Below are 22,927 nucleotides of genomic sequence, written 5' to 3'. Positions count from 1 at the left end.
GCTGAGGAGGAGTGCTGCAGGCTGGAAAGGCCGAGCCGCTTATCTCCGATACGACGGGGATTAACCACTGTCACCAGACTGCACCTTGAGGAGCGCTGTCTTAGTAAGTAGGTTGCCCGTTAACCTTCGCTAAGGCCGGCCCGAAGTCCTTGAGTGGTTTAAAAGCTCTGGCTTACGGTTGGATCATGGACAGGTCTGTAGATCTTTGCGCTCCATACACCTATCTGCACTTTGAATTACCATGTCCTCCGACAAGTTTCAGGTCTTCTACACTGGGGCGACAGGTAACCATAATTTACTGCTCTGCTTGCCGTCACGTCGCTAATATTCAAAACAATAGGCTATATCGGAGGTGCCGTCCTGCAGCTTATACTCGAGCACCCCCAGGCCAGCACGTTCTCGATCACCGCCCTCGTCCGGGATGCAGTCAAGGCCCAGCTGCTCGAGAGCAAGTTCGGCGTGAAGACGGTCGTCGGGTCTCTGCAGGACGTCGACAAGCTCTCCGAGCTCGCTGAGAACGCGCACATCGTCATGCATACCGTGAGTACACTCCACGACATGGTCTCCATCGTTCATCTCGGTGATCTGAACGCCTCGGGACCCGGATGCACAGGCCGATGCGGACGACGAAGGCGCGATGAAGGCCATCCTTGCTGGCCTCAAGCGGCGCCATGAGAAGACCGGGGACGTCCCGCACCTCATCCACACCGTGCGTGCCCCTTCATCCTCTCGCCTTCTCCTAACCAGTGACCACTAACCAATAACCACACTTGACCGACACCTACACCCACAGTCCGGGGCCGCACTGATCGCCGACAGCGCCCGCGGCGCGTACCTCTCCCCTCGCATCTACTCAGACCTCGACATCGCCGCGCTCGACGCCCTCCCCGCAACCGCCGTGCACCACACTGTCGGCCTGCTCGCAGTGCAGGCAGACGAGGACGGGTATGCGCGCACGTACATCGTCGTTCCGGGGTACGTATATGGGGCGCCGAGCGGCCCGCTGTACGACGCGGGGATCATCAAGAAGACGACGATTCTCCTGCCGTGGCTTGCGGACGTGTTCGCTAGGCGCGGACGCGCTGGCGTCCTGAATGGCGGGAAGAACGGGTGGGCGAACGTGCATGTGCACGACAGTGAGTTGTTCCTTCGTCCCAGTGTCGTTCCAGATCCCTGACCCGTGTCGGTGCCGCAGACGCAGACGCCTACTACCGCCTCTTCTCGAAGATCCTCGCCGAGCCCGCGAGCCTCGGACACGGCCGCGCGGGCTACCACTTCACCGAGAACGGCGAGTGCACGCTCTACGACATGTGCAAGGCCGTCGGCGCGGCGCTCGTCGCCGCTGGCGTCGCGACAGAGGCCGAGCCGGATAGCCTCACCGCGGAGGAGTGCGACCGGTACTTTGGCAAGTATGGCGACTTTGAGTTCGCCTATATGTTCTTTGCGAACGTGCGGTGCCGCGCGGACCGGGCGCGCAAGCACTTGGGGTGGGCGCCGACGCACACGGCGGATGAGGTGCTGAAAACTGCGCCGGAGCTCGTCGAGGCGGCTGTGAAGAAGCATGGGCTGCCGGTCAAGGGGTGAGACGAGACATACTGGTACGAATATACGGTACATTGACGGTGCTAGCCGAGTAGAGGCATATCAGATATGCTTGCCAACGTTTCGTACGGATCGCTGCATTCCATGAATTCAGTACGGAGTGTATCGGTATCATGCCACCCTATCCTTGCGATAGAGCTTCGAGCGGGAACGAGAATACGAGGCAATTTCGGAATATATATACAGATATACGGGTAGAGAAGACAGATGCGCGATCCCTTAGGACATCCTTACCCACCTTCGCGGTGTACTAATTTGGATCAATGGACACCGTGGGAAGATTGCCACTTGGTGGTCGTTCCTGCCTTGCGGCAGCCACACCCACACAGTCGATACCTGCATGTTGTCTCCACCAGCTCAGAGGCTCTCTCTTCCTATCCTTCCGGCCGATGTCCTAACATACATCTTCACGCGTTGTGAACTGCTCGACCTGCTGAATCTCAGCCTTGTGCGTATGATTAGTTGGTGACTGTAGCTTGCGATCAACCCTGTTTATGTTTTGTTTTCCAGGTTTGCCGTCTTCTTAAAGACGCACTGGATTCAAATGCCTATCTTCTGCGATACAAAATCCTCCTCGCCGTCTACGGGCTCGTAGATGTACCATCACCCCACCAGGGCAAGCTCTCCCTGTTGATGAAGCATCACTCTCGCGTGGTAGACGGCGTATACACAAATACGGGCAGTCGTTACTTTTCCTGTGCCGAAACATCCTCATTGAGGGGTCAAGAAGCTACTGGACCCGATACTGACCAGTGGCGACTCTCGCTGGCATTTGGAGGAACGATATCCTACACCATCCTCAAACCTCTTGACGGTGTCGTCGACATCTACGAACCTTCACATCTTCCCGGCGACCATACCATGAGCCACTGGAGTGTCCCGCTCGGGTTTTTTCCTGGAGTGGATACATGGGGTGTATCCGTGGATACGACGCAGGATCTCTTGCTGGTCGCTAAAAGGCAGCCGCACGGAGAAACAGACTGGTAAGCATCTGACGCAACGTAAACCGCGCCTTCGACTGGATAACATATCACTCTTTCCAATCTAGGGACATCACAGTCCATGTTCGGTCCTTGAAGCGACCAGACGCTCCGCATCCTCGAGCTCGTTCACATTCATTGTGCACAGCTCCGTTGGAACCCGAGTGCTATGGTGTGTCCAACATACAGATCCATGACCAATTTGTTATATGGATGCTTGACACGCTGTTCGGCCGACAAGTTGAGGTATGGAACTGGTGTACGGGCGCCAAGATATGGGTACGTCGCATCCTGATTGCGTTGCAGGCCTGCACTGAAATGACATCTAGGAACACCTATTTCCTGGTCCTGGATTTATCACATACACACTGTTAGATGCCGCTCATATCCTGGTGACATCTGATCGTTGGGACGAGTTGCGCGTGTATCGCTTCGATCCCCCCGACGAGTCAGCGGATGTTCTCCTCAGACTTGGGTTTCCTTTCGAAGACCGGTGCAGACCTCGCATACAACAGTCGAGCATCCCCGCACCCCCTCCAAATGTGCCCTTCTGGCCTGATCCAAAACTTCGGATCCTCATAGTCTTTTACTACTCAATGGTCAGCACACCGCCGATAGGCGCTCTCATGATACCGTACACGACATTCCGCAGGCTGCTTCACCCCAAATCCACCACTCAACCTACTTATACACCGCCCCTTCGAGTTCCCTGGGAGCAGTGGGGACCACAAGGCAGCGTGGACTTACAGGTTCCAGCCCATAAACGGGTCGTCCTCCTCAACTCCTACCCGTATGGGTCCCGGGTCTCGTTCAATGCATTCGAGATGCCGGGAGGCAGGTTGGGACCTGACTGGTGGAAGCAGATGGATGTTGTGACCTTCGACCTCAATCCATACGGAGACAAGTATGCGGACAACCCATATGTTGCCTGCCCGCCTCGTCCCGCCCGATGGTCTGCTGAGCAGGTGAAGCAATGGATAAGAGACGAGTCGGCGATCCCTCATTCCGCGTCGAGCGTTCCCAGACACCAGGAGAGTCCCACTCTCTATGACTCGACAATGATCGCACATTGTTACGGTTTCACGGAGTTTGTATGTACACTTAATCTCCACGCGAAGTTGTGATATTGACGCTGCGTCCGGTCCCCCAGTTCCCAATACAATTGCCCGCCAGCGTCCACGAGATCGGGTTCAGGACGCACTTCTTGATGGAAAAAAAACGGGTCTGAGGCCATCGAGAGTGCAGACTGACAATGATGTCGCGCTCTTTCGGACCTTGGATGATTGGTTTATGAATTACAAATGCCCTTCACTGAGGATGCGCTATCGTCGTCCTGTCGGAGACTCTTCTGTATCGACTATACACCTTTAGTGACAGTCGCCGACCCATTCTAAGACACCCGTAGGCAAGAGCCCTCACGCGCTCCCCTTCGCTTTCTTCGCCACCCCCTCGACGACCTCCGGCACCTCCTTCCACATATCCTCCCTCGAGTGCTTCGGCGTCCAGCCAAGATCACGCCTTCCCCGGTCGCCTCGGCCTCGTACATTGGAGAAAAACAAGTCTGCAAACGCATCCCCGCCGAAGTACTTGACGCGCTCGTCCGGCGTGAACATAGTCGGCTCTGCCTCCACAGCGAGGCCTTGCTCGACAAGGGCCGTCCCGATCGCTTTGCAGAGCTCGTACATCGTGACTTCGCCATTCTCGGTCAGGTAGTACCCTTCGCGGCCATGGCCAAGCTCGGAGTTACCGGTAAGGGCGGCACAGAAGAGGAGGTAGGTGAGGTCGGCATCTGCAGGATGCGCGTGAGCTCGACACATCAGAAGGCTCAGATGCGATACGCACTGTCTGCGACGTGAATGACACCCCAGGCATTCTTCCCGGTTCCCATGACGCCCGGGCGTCCTCGGTCCACAGCAGCAGCTGTGAGCACCGATATCAGGGCAGGGGACCGTTTTGAGATACCCGCATCGTACAGAGGACCCGTGCCGAACCCGAAGACGGCAGTTGGCAGCACGATGTATGTGCGCACGTATCCCTCCGCGTCCGCCTTGCATACGAGGATGTCCACAGAGCGGTGGACCGCAGGCGGCGCAAACCGTTCGATTGTCTGGCTGTCAAGGTCTGAGAGGATGAAGTCAGAGAGGTATTCTCCCCGGGCATTGTCGGCCATGATTCCGGCCCCGGACTGCCATGGTAGACGCAGTCAGCTTGGGGACACATGCCCGGATGCGGCGGAAGATGCCCACAGTGTGAATGAGAATGGGGAGGTCGCCGGTCTTCTCGTGGCGCTTCTTCAGCCCGCCAAGAATTGCGTTCATCATGTCATCGCGGTCTGCTTCCGCCTATATCACGTAAGACTGTCAGTACAACACTGCACATTTTCCTGTGTATCAGCAAACACCTACGCATTGCACGACGATATGTGCGTTCTCGGCCAGTTGACTGAGCTTGTTGAATCCTTCCATGGATCCGACTACTGCCTTGACTCCGAACTTCGTCTCAAGAAGCTGGGCCTTGCCGGCATCCCGGACGAGGGCCGTGATGTCGAACGTGTTTGCTTCCGGGTGTTGCAGGATCCGCTGGAGGACGCTGCCTCCAATATAACCTATGGTAAAAGAGATGTCAGCTCCAAATGATGGGCGCAACCTTGAGCTAGGAGTCGGTGGGATGGCGCACCGGTAGCACCAGTGAAGAAGATCGTGGTTTTCTCTGGTTTGATAGACATGATGATTTCGACAAGGAGAGATTTGAGGGTCGTGTTTCGAAGTCTCCTCTCTTATATGCTCTCCATCCCTGCCATATATAGTGTCGGCGGCCGTAACTTGAATCAATGGGACACCGATCGGTATATCCGGGTATGGAGCTGAACGTAAACCGTCAGCCTGATGGCCGTGGTAGCACGCAAGTACGGGCAGAAGATGCTTGGTGAGTACAAACTGACACTGCCATTGTCAATTACCATGATGAGATCGCATGATAACGGACTCATCGTTTCATGTTCTCGCACATGATCGGCACCAGTGCAGGCGCACTGGAGCCTGACGGCAACAGGCGACCGCGTTACGGCGTTTTTTGTGTCTCCTTGAGCATACAGGATCCCGGACCATATCTATTAAGGCACTCACTCACCACAAGACAGACAACAATCAACAATCGTTGCCGGCTTTGCGCATTGCCGTTCATTGAGTCAGTGTCGTCAACTTTGGGAGGATACCTGAAGATTAGAGACAGAGCTCCTTAGATTGAACAATTGAATGCGCGCTCAATGATTAAAATGTCACATGGCGGCGAGCTGGACGAGATTATGTTGGTGCGCGAGCCCTAGCCGTGCCAAGGCAAGAGGCAAGAGACACTGTTCACTGCCCAATTCGGAGCAGCCTGCCGGGTAGTTCCGACGAATCTCAGTACTGGCAGAGCTACATAACTATCGCTAGTTCACTCAAAGCTGAATAGTGACTCTGGACACTCGTCCTGCACATAACAGCCCACCCGCAATCGCAATTATGCGGACAAGAACCGGCGAGGTACTGAGTACACTTGTTCGGCGGTCAGTGTGCCGTGGGAGGCTCGAAATCCTGCTTACCTTCGAGCCAGCCATATATGGAATCCCAACAGTATCTCATCCGCATTTCGAGACACGTATGGCAATGGCATCAGTACAACGGAACTTATGGAACTATCATTGAGAGATGGCCAGCTCGTTAAAGGAACGATTCTACAACTCGGACTAGGCCACAGCAAGCGTATATACTGGCGATGGCTCGTATTGAATGGCTTCGGGCCGATCAAGCAGAGCCCCGCATCTCCTGAATAATCGACTCGGCTTCCGGCTTGATACTCGCCCACAAGTCCTCGATGGTCTTCTTTGGTGTCCACCCCAGCAGCCTGCCTCGTTCAGCCCGCGCGCGAGAGTTCGTTCCACTCGCTCCCAGGTATCGTTCCTATAGTTCGCTCGTCAGTATCGGACGTCTGTTGCATATCAGTCTGAGGATGCCGCACCTTGAGCGCGCCCGCTTGCACGTCCTCTTCCGTCAGGAAGCGGACGGGCTCCTCGCTCTCGACCGCACCGAGCCCGAAGAGGGCCTTCGATATGGCCATGGTGAGGTCGTAGTGCAGGTATTCGCCGTTCTCCGCGAAGTAGTAGCCCTCGCGGCCAAGTCCGACCTTGTCGGGCTCCGTGAGGAGTTTCGTTGCGATCAGAGCGTAGAGATCGACCACTGTCCTGCGAGTCAGCACAGAGCAGTGAGAAGCCTTATCGCAGAAGATGCGACTTACAGTCATCGATGTGGACGTGGTTCCAGATGGCCTGACCCGCTCCGATCAAGCCGGCACGCTTGCGCTCGATTGCAGCGCGGATGAGACCCGGAATACCCGAGGAATGCTTGTTCGCAATCCCAGTCTGGCTGAGTACGCCGCTCGGGGTGCCATAAACCAGAGACGGCAGTACGAGGACGAGTCGGATGTACCCTTCGCAGGTGATCAGTCGCATTCGTCGACAACAGCGACGGTGTATATGTCTCACCTTCCTTGTCAGCATCGAGAAAGAGGAGATCGATGGGGCGGTGTATGGCTTGGGGAGGGATCGCCGCCAATTTCTCGACGTCCAGGTCGGAGTAGATGTCTTCAGTGATGTGGTTGCCAAGTATGTACCGGGGGTCAATGAGCACGCCTGCAGTACGGTTAATTATATGCCAATGTGAAAGCGAAGTGTCATGTACCAGTCCCGGACTACAATCGCCGAGATTAGCATGGACACAAGAAAGTTATCAGATGAGTATAAAAACTCACTGTGTGCATCACCACCGGCCGGTCTTGCAGCTTCTCATGACGCTTCTTCAGTCCGCGCAGGATGGCGCGCGTCATGTCAATATGGTCGGCGTTTGCCTGAATGAGGTTCGTTCAGGGTTGTCCGTAGATGTCATATGGCAAGCCAGAGACGCACCAGAGAGCAAACGACGTGAGCTTGCTCTGCAAGTTGTTCGACCTTGTCTGTGTCTTCCAGAGAGCCGATACAAGCTTTGACTTTGTATTCGGACTCCAGACGGTGGGCCTTCTCGGGAGATCGCACCAGGACTGTAATCTCGAGCTTCTCCCGCAAGAACTCCGTCGTGAGGATGTGACTGAGAAACGCGCCGCCCAAGTATCCTGAAGGTAGGTTAGAGATCAACGAGACGCACTGCGGGGACTGAGGTGAGACGCACCGGTGGCACCGAGGAAGAGAACTGGGACCTTCGAAGGCGGGGAAGACATTGCTACAATGTGAATGTTGAGAGGGCCTGCAGAAAGCCCCTTAATATACGACTCCTGTTGTATCCAACGCGACCCAGCTGCCACCACTGTATGATGCCGTGCGAGTACGAGTCCCCAATGCCGAATTGCGTTTCCGATTGGAGCGGTGAAAGGCCGCACGAGATATATGATATTCGGTGTCAAAGTTTTTTGAATTGCCCACCGAGTTTGCCTCCACCTAGACGTTGATCTCGGTGTCCATGGGATTCCGATATTCTCGGAAAGCCTTTGCTGCAGAGCTTGCCAATGCAGGAAGAGATAGGTCAGCAAAAAAAGCACAGGGTTGGTAATCTGCTTACAGTGCAGTACATCTCAGTCAGCCTGGAAGTCTGAGGACCTCGGGCTGTGGACCATGGCCAGATGGTACTGATTCCGTGTTTCTCGGAGTCCTTGGCAGACTAGCCTGTAGCCGGGTGAGTATGCGATCGAGATCTTGGCATAACTGGCACAACGAACTCATCTGTGGCGAGGTAGAGCTTGGACAACTGTTGCGTGAGTAAGCACATCGCGGGGCTGATGCACGCTTGCAACCGAGAGCAGGAGGTGAATATACTCGGACACGTGGCACCGGCGTCTACTATACCTTTTCGGGTTTGAGCGGTCCTCTGCACCAACTTGCAAGTCGCTCCGTTGAACTTTGACAGCCCTAATGTGCTCTATCAAATATTTTCAGTTGTGCCATACATACCCGCAAAGGCATTTGAGGACATAGTGACATCTGTCGCACCCACTGTCGAGAGTGCCCTGAATAGATGAATGCCGGCTGCGTTTTAGTCTCGTTACGAGATCGTATGGCGGGGTTCCGTGAGCGACCCCAGTGGTGGAGAGGAATGTCCGATGCGGTGAGTGACCCAACTTCAATTGGATCCTCACTGGGGATGGTAAGACTGTCGACCATTGCGGTCAGTAGGTACTACCGTGACGCAGTACTAGGTTGGATTTGCCGAGATATGAATCACAAAGCGTGGTATGTTATATACTCTGCGGCGATATCGTACACAGCCGAGCGCATCGTCCATCCGGAAACGTTCAAGCCTTCCCTCCTTGTTGCTTCATGAGTGCCTCGACCTCCGGCTTGATACTTTTGAGCATGTCCTCCGTCGTATACTTCGGCTTCCACCCAATCGATCGGCCTCGGTCACTGCGGCAACGTGAGTTCGTACCACTGTACCAGCCCTTAGCCTCGTCGCCGAAGTACTGGACCAGTTCTTCGATGGTAAACGTCGTGGGTTCAGCATCCTTTGCGATACCCAGCTCCACGAGGGCCTCGCCGATGGCTTTGCTAATCTGGTACCAGCTGTGCTCGCCGTTTTCGCCGAAGTAGAAGCCCTCCCAGCCATGGCCGGTCTTGTCGGGCTTCTCCGTGTATGAGTCGAAGACGATCATGTACAGCTCGGCGACTGCAAAGAGTAGGAGCGATCAGTTGTGTTCATTTATGCTGTATTGCGGACACGTACTATCGTCGATATGGACGTCTCGCCAGAGGGCCTTCCCCTGGCCCACGACACCTGCTCGCTTCCGTGCGAGAGCGGCCTTGATGAGGGCGGGGATCTGATCTGAGTGAGGGTTGGAGACTCCGGCTTCGACGAGTGCGTGGGTTGCTATGCCGTATATGGTGGAGGGGATCACGATGTAGCAACGGGCGAAGTGGTTGTTGTCTGCGTCGATCACGCGGAGGTCAACGTTTCGGTGGATAGCGGTGGCGGGTATGGACTTGATCTGCTCGACGTTCAGGTCACTGTACACGGTCTCACGAGCGTACTCTCCACGAGCGTTGTCGGTTAAGACACCGGTTCCTGACTAGTAGTTAGTCAGCATCATCGTGATGTCACCCTTCGTAACGAGGCACATACGGTGTGGATGAGGACGGGAACTTCACCAGTCTTGTTGTGTCTTTTCTTCATCCCATTCAAGATCGCTTTGATCATTTCCTCGTTGTCCGCGTCCGCCTAGACCGATCATCGAATCAGTGACATGTCGTATGATTCTCAAGTCTTGAGGCCTTACGCAGTTGAAGATGATCTGAGCCTTTTCTGCAAGGTCATGGACTTTGTCCAGTTCCTCGTGCGTACCGATGACAGCCGTCACACCGAACTTGGACTTGAGGATCCCGGCTTTCTCGGGACTACGAAGAAGGGCATATATGTCGAAGGTGCTTGCGCGAGGATGGTTGAGAAGACGGGCGAGCACACTGCCGCCGATGTATCCTAGAACATCGTACTCAGCATGCGTCCTCGACGAAAGCACACTGACGAAGGACTTACCTGTAGCACCGGTCAGAAAGATAGACGTCCGCTGTTCTGACGACATGTTGTAGCGAGGTTTGATTGGCGTACTAGCTCTGGATAGACTCGAGTTGGATGTGCATGCAAGGGTACGTGGGAGACTGTCTGTGTGAGTGCTAGTATGTATATCCCGCTGTCGGCCCGAGCCGCCTCAGGAAGCAAGTGAAGTCATAGGTTACACGCTACGACGTCATAGCAATCGAACCATACAAGAGGTGCCGTGGTGGATGATTTCATGAACTGGAGGTTACAGTATGCGAACTTCCAGAGATGTGCTTGCCCGGGCCGAGCCGGCACGGCCACGCGGGAATGTAGTAGCCGGGCGCCACGGCAAATCGCGCTCATTTCCTGCCAACCACCACGATCACTGAACGTCAACGCTATTATGGCTCGAACGGGACCATGGTTCAATCATCTAGACGGGATAGAGCAACAATTCGAGGTGATGGTAGAAATCAACGCTCTAGAGGAAAACGACCGGGAGAACAAAAAATTCATGAAGATGCTCCGCGACATATGCGATGTCGTGCGAGACGCAGAGAAGAAGTTCACTCCTGAGCTACCAGCGGTAATCGAAAAGGCTTACACCGTCCTTGAGAGGCTACTCAAGTTCGCGTACTCGGAAGACGGGCTATACAAAGAACATCTCCGCTGTTTCGCCTATTCCGATGACTATCCTGTCGTTGAAGACTCCCTTAAGATGGCAGGCAAGTCCCTCTGATATTATCTTTCTACAGTTCCTCGACATCCTCGTATCAATCATTACCTGTTACCCTGGAACCTGAGGCTGTTTTGGAGCCACACAGACTCTGCTTACTGCAGGCGCCACTAGCTACCTCGGAGACCAGCGAACGATGCTATGTACAGGACCATCCAACTGCGACGACTTACAGCTCGCGATATACCTTTCTTCATTATGATGTGATCGCCGCTTCTGACTTGACCTCAACTTACAGGTTCCGACATCATTGAAGCATTCATGTCATTCTATACTCAATTCTTGTATCCCGGCGCTGGTAAGTGGGCCCGATTGTTGGCAGGACCTAATTCATAATCAAAATATTCATAGAACGTCCTGCGCTGCCGAAGTTCGCGAAGACGGCGTCTTGGCCCAAGTCCCCACGACCTCATCCCCTCACGACACGGCTCTCTCGCTTCCGATCCGGGATCCTCATCAATGTAACCGATTCCACCCCTCGCGCACAACTCATATACCAAGCGCGCGCAGAAGTCAAGCAAGATGCATTGTCTGCTCCCTCCGCGATGACGATGTCTTCCGATGGCTCGGTGATTGCTATGGCCGCCGCGGGCGGCTACAAGTCGCGCGATCCGGTCCTGCGCATCCTTCGCTTCGTCAAAGACGACGAGGACGGATCGGAGAGGCTCTCTGGAGTACGCCGGGATCCTGGCTTGTCGAACGTCGCGCACGAGCTCGCGATGGACGATGAGCGTACCCTCATCTTCCTTGCTGACCACGACCGCATCAAGTCTTTTCGATGGAGTCTAGACGCAGAGGACAGGCTACCGAACGTCCACACAATGAATTCGGAACGCGAGTACGATGGCCCGCTTGTGGTTTTGCCTGGCGGTCGTCTCCTACGCGCTGGGAAGGGCAAGGCGGCGTTGTGGAACTTGGACACCCTCGAGACCCACCAGGATAATCCCGGAAAACTCATTGGCGAGGGTAAAGTCAACACAGACAACAGCTGGCGCGATGCAGACTCGAAGGACATCGAGCAGTCAAGCGGAAGCAAGGCAACCTCCATCGTTGCCTTCGCAGACGACCCCGAGTACCAGCCTGCGGTGTGTCACTGGCATCAGCCTACAGGCCTCTTGCTCTGCGCAGAGCGCATGCGGTCCACGGAAGGCTTCTCGTGCGTTGCGATTGACATCGAGCATGGCGGGCGCAGGGTGACGAGGTACCTCGGCCACGGGCACGATGCGGAGAAGTTCGCGACGAGCCCGAACGAGCCCAACGTCTTTTGGACGGCGGGCGCGGACGGCTTTGCGCGGATGTTCGACGTCCGCCGCCCATTACCCGTCCTGACTTTCGACACTGGGGCGCAGAGTGACGCCTGCGCAGGCATTGTGTGGATCCATCCCGATGGGATTCCTAGTACGTCACCACCTATCTTGCTCTACACAGATGTCTGATTGGCACGCATCGTTCAGCGTTGTTCACAGGTGGCGAGCGCACGGCGCAGATCAGATTGTGGGACATCCGCGCCCGTGCGTGTGTCTATGAGCTCTCAACTGGAAACAACGCCGTCTCCCACCTGTTGTGGGATGACCGGAGGACGACGTTGATCGCGTCCACTGATCGCGACGGCGCTTTCACCATGGGTCCTAAGAAGTATCGACAAGCAAAGATACCGCGCTGGGCAACGTGGAAGGCCGCTAGGGAGGAAGCAGAGGCGTACCAGAAAGCCCAGGCAGCCGTGCAAGCGCCAGGCGACTCGACTACTGCCGACGACCAGTCTCACGGACCAGGGAACGAGGACAACACCAGTGGTGGCGACGAGAAAGACGGACCTGATGCACAATCCGATGACGATGTCGCTGCAGAGGAAGAAGAGAACGAGGACGAAGATGAGGATGAAGAGAACCCCGACGACATCGACGAAGAAGAATCTAGATATCGGAAGTGGCCTACCTCGGCGTACCACAACGAGCGGTTCTACGGCTACGCGTACAATGCTGGCCAGTCTGTCTTGCGTAGGCCTTCTACTTTGATCTACAGGCAGTTGTGCTTAGCTCATTTCGAATTTCCACAGTGCGATACAGCTTCAAGCAGAATCCCAGTTGGGAACTACCGGGAGCGGGTTACATCCTATAGGGGGTAACAGCTGCTGCTTGTATCCAATTGAGTCACATCTATGCATGACCTCTGTCTTTGAAGCGTATCCATGTCCTCAGAGTTTCATTACAGAGAAATATCACAGCACCCTTACGTTCCAGGTGCGAAGCTGTCCGCGGAATCCTCCTCCGCGCCCGGAGTCATTATCTGACCGTCCAGGGTACTGGCGCCGTTCGCTCATAGGGCCCTTACTGGGTTTGTGTCGTTTTCATGCCGCTCATCTGCTTCGCTTCCAGCGAACTATATATACAGACTTCAAGTTGTAACAGACCAGCGGGACGCCGTGAGGCTGTGTCACAGCTTGCGGTGCCTCGTGCGCCCTTCTTCCCAGGCCTCCTGTCCATATCATGGACGTGACTGCACATCCATTGATTCTCCCGACCATGACGACAGCCCACGATATCTACGCCCAGCAGCTTCTACACCTGGGTCACGGACTACCCATGTGGGGTCCGGAGCCAAGTCCCGACTTCGGTGAGGTCCATCTAGGCGATGTCGGATACTTCCGAGATGGGTACTTCTGCTTCTTGTTCAATGCGATGAGCAATGCGGACGACCCCATCAATGCACAAAGAGGAGTCCCTCTTGGGTTCGAGGTCTTCCGCCCTCCCGAATCGACGATCATCCGTCGACCGAATCACATCACACAGTCTCAACTGTACAGCAGAAGTCTCCAGGCTATATCGGTTTCCGTGGGCACATCAGCAGACAGGTGAGCGGTGAATCGTCATGATAATATAGCTGTCTCACTGAAGGATAACCATGCAGTGGAGTCGGTGCATCTGCATCTGCAGGCATCCGTTATCGATGCAGCGATGCATCGGGCGCGCTGTTGATGCTCAAAGCACCCGCGCACAAGACGCTCCTTGATTGCCGCCTCCACATACAGAAATACATCCTCGCCCACTTGTCACGGTGGTGTGAGTTCGCAAACGACTCGCTTGGCGTTGGCTTAGAGGAGAAGGACATCATCTTCGTCTCCGGTTTCACCAAGACGTCCATATGGGCAGAGACGGCTTTCAGTAACAGCTCTTCCGACGGCGAGCTCGTTATTGGTGGCGGTTGCTTCGCCCCTTCTCTCTCTGGGGAGTTCCGGGTCTCTATGACACGCTGCATGGATGCATCGGTCTTCGCCCGTACTGGCCCGTACGAGCGAGTCGCTGACTGGACCGAAGAGACCGGACTTTCCCTCGGAAACATGCACCATGACCAGAGCATCTTCCTCAACTTCTACAAGATGAAGAGCCGGAGGTGGTGGCGACCTCAAGTCTTGCGAGCAGCCGCAGGCCCTCATCAGTTGCCCGAGGGTCCAGATGACGAGGAATCCTTTTCACTCACAGGCACGCCACTCGTGGCGGAGCCAGAGTCAAATGACTGGGGATACGACGAGGTAGGGGGCGGGCGAATGTACTCCCCATAAATCCACAAACTTACTTGTCGTACTCGCACGCAGGTCTTTGACCCTGTGGACTGCATCTTGGACTATGTTCTATCGGTGAATAGCAAAGTCGCAGCTGGCTTGATCATTGATGGTTTGACTGATCTGGATGTCAATAGCACTCTGCAGCAAATTATGCTTGCGCTTCTGACGAGGACTGGATGGTGCTCTTTGCGGTATGTAGTCCTCCGCTTGTTGCCGCTCACAAGTCACTGAATTGAGCTACACTTCAGGACGAAAAATACCCGGAAGACTTTGAACTTGCTTTGGAAGACCTTTCTCCTCCGGTATTCGTGAACGAAGAAGGCGGTATGTGGCTGATGGTTGTTGATCACATTGTAAACGTTCTCTGATTTGGACCGCTTTAGTGGGATCAATATCAGGACCGGCGTCTTCGGATACGCATGTCAGAGTTGTTCCCTCGACTCGATCCAAACAGAAGCCTTTGAAACTTCCTGAATACCCCCTTTCCAAGGTTGATAATGACGGAGGATCAACTCGGAAGAACGTGAAACAACAGGCCGATTACTCAGAAGTACCCGCACTCTCTTTAGTACGACCATCCACTCCATATCAGGTCCCCGTCCAGACCAGGTGGAAATATGCGGGTGGAGATGACAGTAAGTGTCTACCGTCTATGTCTAAGAAGAACGGTCCTTAACATCGTTCGTTAGGTAGTAGGCCTTATGAACCTACACCGTCTTCACTCTCGCCTCCTTACACGGACGAAATCAAGCTTCATTGGCAGCTCTGTCCCCCGCTAGCTCAAGCCACGAACCGCACCCTCCAAGTTTGCTTCGATGTCACTGAGCCGATCGGGAAAATAACTATCAACGACTATTCGGCCGCACCCCCCTTCACGCGTTCACCGTCGCTTTCCTCCTCGGAGGTTTACAAACTCATGCAGCGTGAAGTTTCGGTGCCACCACTTCACAGTATGGTCATACAGTACCACGCCTTCCCTAAGTGGCGCATTCATGTCTCGCGCATCGACAAGGACGTGGTCCGCGTTCAAGATGTCTTCGAGGCTTTGTATGAAGATCTTCAAAGGACGCTCGGCGAAGATGACATGGAGGCGTCCACGGAAAGCCCCGTACGCGGCAAGCGCAGCGACCGGCGGCAACGCTTCAAACATGGGGTTAAGATCCGTGCTGGAATGCGTAGGGCGGACTTATTGGCAGGGAATACCTGGTTTCTGGGCCTCAAAAGACCGGAAGGGGAAAGCGGATACTGGATCGCAGAGTTTGGTACGTCAATGTGTCGAACTTGTTCTCTGCTTTCGAGTTGTCAATGATTGTTATTGGTTCTAGGCCCGCAACCTTTTACTACTACCCAGGGACATGAGCATCCCAAAGCGAGTGCTCTCCGCTCCGAGCGCGATGTCGATGTCATCAATGAGGAGGAGGAGGAAGTCCTTTCTTTGGACGACAGGTGACGGATCATGAATCTGATCTCGTCACGCTAGGTCTCGAAGACACGATGGGGTCATCATTCTCATGCATGTAACGGAGCTACTACCAACACCATGACGAAGCTATGCTATCAAGACCTACAGTTTCCTTCTGCGTTCTTGTCACGTCGCTATTATTGAACCACTTCGGGTCATCATCATGCACCCGCGAATCAAGTATATCATAGCGATGTCCACTCTGCGCAGCCTGGCTTCGTGGACTCGTCCGGCGGGAAGCTCGGAACGATGGCCGTCAGGACGGGGTAGATCAGCATCGAAGCTCCCAGCAGCGGTTTCAATTTTTGCCGACCGTATCCAGGATAAGGTGAATGAAGCTGTTATGGCCGTCAGCACTCGTCTCAGCCACCGATGGCTATTGAAAGAATGCAAGCACTCACATTAAGTCATTGATCGGAACAAGAGCGCGGTAGATACCCTGAACAAGCAGCGAGAGAGGCTAAACGCCTTGTACATCGACCTGAAGCATTTGGCCTAGCTTGTCGTTCGTCTTACGGCGCTGTGATCAATAGCCGCAAATAGAACTAATGAGCAGTGTCCGTGCTTACCATCCAGCACCCGCAGCACCAAAGAAGCATCCGCCTGTGAACGTGACTACCACCGTTCCAGACAAGCTGTCGAAGTTGCCAGGATTGCTGATGTGATATCGCTCGGGTGCTGTCAGCATTCGCTAGGTCATGGACGGTCGCAGGAATCAACTGCCATACTGTAGCTGTGTATGCAGCGCGCGAAGACCGACATATGGTTAAGTGATGTGATGTCCGGTGTGACCGAGCGCGGGACACTCACCCGAACAAGATGGATCCGCGACCAATCAACAGATTCATCAGCGTTGGATACGGAGAGGTCCTCGTCAAACCCACCTATTGCACAGAACGTAGCGAGGGAGGCCGTGGAGGACAACTCCCACGACGAGGACGTTCTGACCTGTCTCTCCCAAACGTCCCTCGCAGGAAGTAGGCTGCGCGGCTGGCGGGGCCGTCCCGGGCCGGCGGGCAGACTCTGAGTTGTTTCCTGGACTCCTCCTTCATTGCGAGCATGGATAAGACCGAGGATCAATGTCGAAACTGAGTGGTAACTTTTAGTCAAAGAATGTTGCCCAGGAAGCGTGGTCATTCGCCATCTTGTGAAGACATGCGTCTTGGCTGAGGCTTCTAGCATGAACGCCGAAGGCAAATCTCGTCACATCAGGCACAGACATTGGTCCCGCTCCAACGCGCGAGGAGGACATTCAGTTTACTCGGAGCCCACGCAGAATGAATTGAGTAACTCGACATCGTAGGAATCTGCGCGCCCATGATGAATGTCGGTCAGCAACTCTCTTCGAGCGATCGTATTCAATGAGAAATCATGACATTCACCTTTGATAGACTCATATCAGAGCAGAGGATGAATACCCTCCGCCCAGTCTTCTCGTAGTCTTGGTATTGGTGAGGATGACAAAGTGTGAGTCGCACCTGAGCTGTATTCATGGACGTCGTGGATGTTCCACTGGAGCTATCGGTACACAGATCGAGGCGGTACATGCACAATGGTTTGCGGACGACTAAGAGCTTTCCTCCTTGCTTTCCCGCTCGGGCGGGAAGTAGTATGGAATCAGTGATCTAGACCGATGTGACCTGGATCAATTCTCAAGAACTGTATGAAGAAAATGTGCTTACTCATATACTGCCTTGTCGGCGTCGCTCCAGACGACAAAGATCGTCCGCTCGAGCTAGTATGTCATGATGTGAGAAGCTCGGACTCCCAAAGGCAACGAACCTACCTTGGTACCGTCTTCGGTGTCCAAGAACTTCCTGACGACGTCGAGTGCAATGTGTGTGGCGTCCTTGACAGGGTAACCGTATATTCCGGTGGATATGGACGGGAAGGCCTACAGAGATATCAGAGAGGCTCGGGTCAGTTGCGCGGAACGGGCTTCAGTCACCGGGGCATCACACTTTGTACCCAGTGGATACATAGATATTAGAGGGATGCCCGTGGTGGAGACTTACGATGTGTTTCAGGGAGTGCTTGACAGCGAGCTGGAGGCTCGTTTGATAGCATGACGCGAGCTGCTGTGCCTTCTCCTCGACGTTGGATGATGAATATATCGGCCCCACGGTGTGGATTACATGGAGACTGGGCCGCGAGTGGATCGTCAGCACACATCACCCCCTTGCAGATCACGACACATACGATGGGAGATCATAGCCCTTGGTGATCTTTGCATCTCCCGTGTCGCAGCCGTTAAGCGTTCGACCTGGGCGGACCGCGGTCAATGCGGCCTTGTCCATCAAAGATGGCAAGTGTTCGGAAGCACTCACACTCTTCGAGAAGAGAAGGTCCGGCGGCAGCATGTATGGCGCCGTCGACTACAAGGACGGATGCACGCGTCTGCTCACGGAAATGAAAGGGTGGGACAGGTATAGAAACTTACCGCCTCCGCCGCCTGTCCGCACAAATACAAACACGTTGCGAGGGGGACGCCGGAGTTCATGTACTCGGAGTAGAAAGACGTTAATGGAGCGGACCCACCGAGGAGACTGCGGTTGGCAGCATTGACAATGCTATCAACCTCCAATCTGGTGATGTCGCCTTGACTGGGGAGGCACGCGGATCGCGGAAAGGGCAACCAAGATGGGACAACGGCGGGTCAATCAGCCGCAGATGCCGATTCATATCTGTCAAACGCACTACAGCGAGACCCGGTCGAGGAGGGCAGGGTTCGGAGCGTGCTTGGCGGCGTCGACGGCCTTGAGCACGCCGGCTTTGTAGAGCTCGCGGATGGTAGGGATCTTCGTGAGGGCGACGGACATGGCGGAGAGGATGGATGCGAGTGGCAGAGGGGGTTAGCGAGATGTGGACGGGGATATGAGGGGAGTTTCCTGATCTGGAGTCAAGGCACCGCCGTCGCCTTCCCCGGATGGGCGCCTTGCGTGGTCGCCCTGAGGGCACTTGGAAGTATATGGTCTGTTTTGTACTTCCACGACAAAAGCCCAAGGTCCTCCTCCTCCTGCCCCCTTCTCCTCCAGATCCCGCTCATGGGAAATTGCTGCTCAGACCCCGTCAACTTCGATGGCGACATCGACCTCTACCACTTCGACCTCCACCGCGCCGTAGGCAAGGGCGCCTTCGGCAAGGTATGCCCGCCCTGTCTCGTGCGGGCCCTTCTCACCCCCTTCGTTGCTCTCTCGCGCGCAGGTCAGAGTCGTAGAGCACAAGAAGTCAAAGAAGCTCTACGCACTCAAGTACATCGACAAGGCCAAGTGCATCAAACAGAAGGCAGTCGCGAACATCATCCAGGAGCGTAGATTACTGGAGGAGGTGAGTATTCCTCAGGTCTTCGGGTCGCGCGGATGCAGTCTGTCTCGCTGGCAAGACCAACTTCCCCCCTTCGTTCCCCTCTATTCCCTCGCCGTCCACCTCCGACCCGGCATGTTTCCAACGGCTACGCCGCATGCGATAGGACGGGAGCACTGGAATACGCCACAAGAAGCTTCCTTGCCCCCGCGCCTGCTGCGAACCGCCATACGGACGGCTTCCACTCCCCTCTGAACGCTCCCCGACGTTCGCGACTGCTCCCTCGTGTGCAGACGCACTGATCCCGAGGGAGGCGGTGTAAGCGCGGCGCATCGGAGGAAAAGTTCCATGCTGTCTTTCATTTGGGCCGACGGCGCGCTGCAATGTCGACATCGTGCATCGCTTCTGTTCTCACTATAGGCGCCGAGCGTTCGCTCGGGCGAGCCTGGACGCCGACGAAATGCCCAAGTATCTGTCCTATCGAGCATATCTGCTGTCTCAGATGGCGGTAGGTTGTGGGACGTGTCTACTCCCAGCTCCGATTCGGGTCAACGGACAGGCCACACTATTGCTTGCGTGGGAGGCTATTCTAGGGTCATTCAGAAGCTGTTCCTGCAACCGTAGACCCAGCGGCTCACTCATTTGCTATCATTCAGTCAGCACGCGTCCTGCACGGAGAGAACTGACGCCGTCATCTTGACAGATTGACCACCCATTCGTCGTGAACTTGCGTTATGCATTCCAAGATGACGAGAACTGCTTCTTCGTCCTCGACTTGATGCTCGGAGGAGACCTTCGGTGTATGTATCTACTAACTCACGTCTAGTCCGCCACACTGACTCCTCTGCAGTCCACTTGGAGCGACTACGATATATCCCGGAGACTGTCGTAAAGTTCTGGATGGCCGAACTCTCCTCAGCGCTCGAGTATTTGCATAAACAGCGAATCATCCACCGGTACGTAAACCTTGGCGCCGGTGTGGAATGCTTTCTGATATCCTTGTCCGCCACAGAGACCTGAAACCGGATAACATCCTCCTGGACGCGATGGGTCACGCTCATATCACCGACTTTAACGTCGCCATTCACTACTCCGAACGCCGCTTACACACGAGCGTCGCCGGGAGTATGGCATATATGGCGCCCGAAGTCATTGGCCGGCTGGGCTACTCGTGGCAATGCGACTGGTGGAGTCTGGGCGTCGTTGCTTGGGAGCTTTTGTTCCACAGACGACCCTTTGACGGACGCACGGCGGAGAAGATGAAGCATTCAATCCTGAAAGATAGCGTGCGTTTCCCGTCGAGCGCGAAGGAGAAGTGCAGTAAAGAGGGACAGCAGTTCCTCCTCGGGGTGCGTCCATTGTCCTATTGGTGGACCCGACGGACATGCTGATGCGGGATGCCAATAATAGCTCCTCGACCGGAATACGAAGACACGTCTCGGGTGCAGAGATAAGGACCTCGGGATCGAGGACGTCCGGAAGCACCCGTGGCTCAAGAAGATCGACTGGGACACCTTGGAGAACAAGGAGGCGCAGCCGCCATTCGTACCAGATGTGCGTATATGGCCCTTCGACCTCGACCTCGACCTAACGCTGACCCCCATTCTCTCGACAGATGAAGAAGGCGAACTTTGACGTCTCGCACGAGCTTGACGAATTCCTTATGGTCGAGAAGCCGTTGACGCACTCGAAGCGGAAACAGAACCCCGACCTCGAGAAGATGAAGCCCGAGCTGAGGCAACTCGAGGAGCAGTGCGTATTCTATTCCCTACCCTCTATAACCGTTTGTCCGCAGATGTTGACTTGTGACACCCAGATTCACAATATACGACTTCTCAAAGAACAAGCGGATGTCGTACTACCCCCACAACCAGCCGATCACTAACGTGGTGCACCCGGAAGAGTCCGAGGCGTCCGAGATAATCCAGTCAACGACGAACACTCTCGTACCCACGTCGACATGGGTTGATCACTCCCGCCCCAACTCGCCGATTAACGAAGACGACGCGCACCACATGCCCCATCGGCAGAGTCTATATATGCCCACCCACCAGCCTATCCCATCCGTCAGTGTGCACGAGAGCCACGAGGAGCGCAGCTCTGCGGAGGGGTCATGATGGCCCTCGGCTTCACATCCCTATGACTGTGATACATGACTTATTGCATTCGTTCGTGCGGACTCTGCTGGATCCGGAAATGTCCCTCTCCCTCTTACTCACTTCGTTCCTCGTGAATCCATCTGGACTGCGCATACCATCCATCCACACCCCTTCCCCACCACCCACCTCTCGCTACTCTCATCCCTCATCAGCATCGTCATACATCTGGCACTCTCATTCTCGCATGCATGCCTACTTATCATTAACGACTAATTCTGTATTATGGATTCTTATCCCCTCGCGATCCCCCTCGCCGTCTCTTCATACCTCCCTTACATCTTTTTTGCGCTTCCTCTTCTCCTTTGGTTCGGATAATTTTGCTTTCGCGCCTGCGCCGCCCATCGCTAGCTCCTCCGCGCTATGCCTGGCTGTTGCACACGTTTACATTCGTCTAATCGGGCCTGCTGGATGTGCTCCTGGATATGTTACTAGTTATACTTGGCTGGGTCTTTCTGTCTTTGCCCCTTATCCTTCTCTGTTGTCGAATCGTATGCGCATGGCATGGATTCCCTTACATCTGCTTCTACTGTACATCTCCCGCTATTTCTGTTGTACTACAACCCGCGCACATGCATTGCATTGGCTTATACACACTCCCATGGATCACTCTCCCGCATGCACTTGACGGCAACCTTCGGCACGCACGCTTCTTCTCTCTCGGTCTATACATATCATATACATTGCATCTCGTACGACGTCGGCGGCACAGGGAGTTAGAGAGGGCGGGAACACGATTCCAATTTCCCACCCGCGCCCGGACCCGGCGTCCCAAGAATTCAGGATGTATTTAGTACGCATCGGGCTTTGCGCTTGTGCCAGACGACGACAGATGCGGACGCTTCTTCCGAACTCCGGTGAGTGCTTCTTCCGATCTGCCAACCCAAACAAGCTCAGGGAAGGCTAGGGAGACGCTGCAGCAGCCTGGAAGTGCAGCTGCGGGCCGCGCTGCGCACTAGGATCGAGTTACGAATAGGATGAATATGAGAACGTCCAAGACATAGAGACAAGACATACCCGACTGGGATGCGTTGAGTACAAGGAGTACCATATCGAGGACCTCGTGGCCAAGCGGCACGAGGCGGACGCGCCTCGCCCTGCCTTGCCTCGCACCCGTGCGCGTGAGAGGTGGGATTCAGAATGTTCTTTTCGAAGTCTAGCACGAGCGGGGAGAGCACGCCAATATGATGACACAGAGTTATAGCATGCTTCCGCCGAGGAGAAAGAGCGGGAGTTGCTATGCGAGCGACGTGCGACGTGCATGGAACAAGGATCATGAAGGTTAAACAGCCGTTGCGTGCGTGCAGGACAAAGGCAGAAGGATCCAGCGGGGAGGCTACGGCACATTGACGATCCGGCGGAACAAGGGCTGGAGATTGAGTTTGAGAGATATGCCGGGGAGACGGGCCATGTGCCGAATCCAAGCCCGTGCTAGTTGCATCGTTGCGAGTACGGCGGACGCAATGACTCGGAGGACCGCCGGACAAGGGACTCTGACCTCTCTGACTTTCAGCTTCAGGGTCCGGGGCTTCGACGTTGCATGACAACAAGTCTAAATGTCACTCGTGTG

At 55.0% G+C, this 22,927-nt stretch overlaps 13 protein-coding genes across 13 annotated transcripts; 8 read left to right on the top strand and 5 right to left on the bottom strand.

Annotated features, from left to right (window-relative positions):
* The first annotated feature begins 217 nt into the window (after window positions 1-217).
* On the top strand, window positions 218-1,784 carry L226DRAFT_495707 (NAD-P-binding protein). The gene is made up of 5 exons (XM_067677528.1): window positions 218-284; window positions 341-540; window positions 614-709; window positions 794-1,136; window positions 1,196-1,784. Exons 1-5 carry the CDS (start codon window positions 242-244, stop codon window positions 1,582-1,584), a joined length of 1,071 nt encoding a protein of 356 aa, XP_067529008.1. The 5' UTR covers window positions 218-241; the 3' UTR covers window positions 1,585-1,784.
* A 325-nt stretch (window positions 1,785-2,109) lies between these two features.
* On the top strand, window positions 2,110-3,337 carry L226DRAFT_432461 (uncharacterized protein; the record flags this gene model as incomplete). The annotated part of the gene is made up of 3 exons (XM_067674717.1): window positions 2,110-2,585; window positions 2,651-2,861; window positions 2,912-3,337. Coding segments are annotated over 3 exons (1,113 nt in total), but the record flags the coding sequence as incomplete, so codon positions are not given.
* A 416-nt stretch (window positions 3,338-3,753) lies between these two features.
* L226DRAFT_563903 (NAD-P-binding protein) lies at window positions 3,754-5,451 on the bottom strand. Its single transcript, XM_067683591.1, has 5 exons — window positions 5,259-5,451; window positions 4,988-5,187; window positions 4,829-4,924; window positions 4,425-4,767; window positions 3,754-4,371 (listed from the first exon to the last, which is right to left on the bottom strand). Exons 1-5 carry the CDS (start codon window positions 5,305-5,307, stop codon window positions 3,998-4,000), a joined length of 1,062 nt encoding a protein of 353 aa, XP_067529006.1. The 5' UTR covers window positions 5,308-5,451; the 3' UTR covers window positions 3,754-3,997.
* An 822-nt stretch (window positions 5,452-6,273) lies between these two features.
* On the bottom strand, window positions 6,274-8,274 carry L226DRAFT_563902 (NAD-P-binding protein). Its single transcript, XM_067683590.1, has 9 exons — window positions 8,171-8,274; window positions 7,784-8,110; window positions 7,525-7,727; window positions 7,371-7,466; window positions 7,301-7,310; window positions 7,105-7,251; window positions 6,858-7,049; window positions 6,582-6,799; window positions 6,274-6,523 (listed from the first exon to the last, which is right to left on the bottom strand). The coding sequence occupies exons 2-9, from the start codon at window positions 7,830-7,832 to the stop codon at window positions 6,368-6,370; spliced, it is 1,071 nt and encodes a 356-aa protein (XP_067529005.1). The 5' UTR covers window positions 7,833-8,110; window positions 8,171-8,274; the 3' UTR covers window positions 6,274-6,367.
* A 498-nt stretch (window positions 8,275-8,772) lies between these two features.
* L226DRAFT_517179 (NAD(P)-binding protein) lies at window positions 8,773-10,379 on the bottom strand. Its single transcript, XM_067678505.1, has 5 exons — window positions 10,136-10,379; window positions 9,879-10,078; window positions 9,725-9,820; window positions 9,329-9,671; window positions 8,773-9,271 (listed from the first exon to the last, which is right to left on the bottom strand). The coding sequence occupies exons 1-5, from the start codon at window positions 10,179-10,181 to the stop codon at window positions 8,901-8,903; spliced, it is 1,056 nt and encodes a 351-aa protein (XP_067529004.1). The 5' UTR covers window positions 10,182-10,379; the 3' UTR covers window positions 8,773-8,900.
* A 162-nt stretch (window positions 10,380-10,541) lies between these two features.
* Window positions 10,542-10,877, top strand: L226DRAFT_576402 (uncharacterized protein; the record flags this gene model as incomplete). Its single annotated transcript, XM_067685351.1, has 1 exon — window positions 10,542-10,877. One exon carries the CDS (start codon window positions 10,542-10,544, stop codon window positions 10,875-10,877), a length of 336 nt encoding a protein of 111 aa, XP_067529003.1.
* A 258-nt stretch (window positions 10,878-11,135) lies between these two features.
* L226DRAFT_576401 (uncharacterized protein) lies at window positions 11,136-12,992 on the top strand (the record flags this gene model as incomplete). The annotated part of the gene is made up of 4 exons (XM_067685350.1): window positions 11,136-11,172; window positions 11,226-12,272; window positions 12,329-12,871; window positions 12,931-12,992. The coding sequence occupies 4 exons, from the start codon at window positions 11,136-11,138 to the stop codon at window positions 12,990-12,992; spliced, it is 1,689 nt and encodes a 562-aa protein (XP_067529002.1).
* A 404-nt stretch (window positions 12,993-13,396) lies between these two features.
* Window positions 13,397-14,433, top strand: L226DRAFT_473403 (uncharacterized protein; the record flags this gene model as incomplete). Its single annotated transcript, XM_067676520.1, has 2 exons — window positions 13,397-13,725; window positions 13,782-14,433. The coding sequence occupies 2 exons, from the start codon at window positions 13,397-13,399 to the stop codon at window positions 14,431-14,433; spliced, it is 981 nt and encodes a 326-aa protein (XP_067529001.1).
* Window positions 14,434-15,125: 692 nt separating this feature from the next.
* L226DRAFT_343248 (uncharacterized protein) lies at window positions 15,126-15,903 on the top strand. The gene has a single exon (XM_067674096.1). The coding sequence runs from the start codon at window positions 15,353-15,355 to the stop codon at window positions 15,743-15,745; it is 393 nt and encodes a 130-aa protein (XP_067529000.1). The 5' UTR covers window positions 15,126-15,352; the 3' UTR covers window positions 15,746-15,903.
* Window positions 15,904-17,160: 1,257 nt separating this feature from the next.
* On the bottom strand, window positions 17,161-18,772 carry L226DRAFT_540692 (A1pp-domain-containing protein). The gene is made up of 10 exons (XM_067681926.1): window positions 18,596-18,772; window positions 18,437-18,501; window positions 18,339-18,350; window positions 18,226-18,273; window positions 18,098-18,161; window positions 17,914-18,040; window positions 17,685-17,792; window positions 17,581-17,633; window positions 17,281-17,523; window positions 17,161-17,205 (listed from the first exon to the last, which is right to left on the bottom strand). Exons 1-9 carry the CDS (start codon window positions 18,715-18,717, stop codon window positions 17,466-17,468), a joined length of 657 nt encoding a protein of 218 aa, XP_067528999.1. The 5' UTR covers window positions 18,718-18,772; the 3' UTR covers window positions 17,161-17,205; window positions 17,281-17,465.
* Window positions 18,773-18,942: 170 nt separating this feature from the next.
* L226DRAFT_473412 (kinase-like protein) lies at window positions 18,943-21,318 on the top strand (the record flags this gene model as incomplete). The annotated part of the gene is made up of 8 exons (XM_067676522.1): window positions 18,943-19,041; window positions 19,103-19,225; window positions 19,905-20,001; window positions 20,052-20,157; window positions 20,214-20,550; window positions 20,612-20,755; window positions 20,817-20,953; window positions 21,018-21,318. The coding sequence occupies 8 exons, from the start codon at window positions 18,943-18,945 to the stop codon at window positions 21,316-21,318; spliced, it is 1,344 nt and encodes a 447-aa protein (XP_067528998.1).
* Window positions 21,319-21,550: 232 nt separating this feature from the next.
* L226DRAFT_343240 (uncharacterized protein) lies at window positions 21,551-22,315 on the top strand. The gene is made up of 2 exons (XM_067674095.1): window positions 21,551-22,214; window positions 22,265-22,315. Exon 1 carries the CDS (start codon window positions 21,783-21,785, stop codon window positions 22,149-22,151), a length of 369 nt encoding a protein of 122 aa, XP_067528997.1. The 5' UTR covers window positions 21,551-21,782; the 3' UTR covers window positions 22,152-22,214; window positions 22,265-22,315.
* On the bottom strand, window positions 22,067-22,909 carry L226DRAFT_343113 (uncharacterized protein). The gene is made up of 2 exons (XM_067674094.1): window positions 22,375-22,909; window positions 22,067-22,312 (listed from the first exon to the last, which is right to left on the bottom strand). The coding sequence occupies exons 1-2, from the start codon at window positions 22,702-22,704 to the stop codon at window positions 22,148-22,150; spliced, it is 495 nt and encodes a 164-aa protein (XP_067528996.1). The 5' UTR covers window positions 22,705-22,909; the 3' UTR covers window positions 22,067-22,147.
* Between the last annotated feature and the right edge of the window lie 18 nt (window positions 22,910-22,927).

The sequence above is a fragment of the Lentinus tigrinus genome (assembly GCF_003813185.1).
Source record: "Lentinus tigrinus ALCF2SS1-7 unplaced genomic scaffold L226scaffold_63, whole genome shotgun sequence".
In the NCBI taxonomy this organism is placed as follows: domain Eukaryota; kingdom Fungi; phylum Basidiomycota; class Agaricomycetes; order Polyporales; family Polyporaceae; genus Lentinus; species Lentinus tigrinus.
This window is presented reverse-complemented; position numbering and strand designations above follow the sequence as displayed.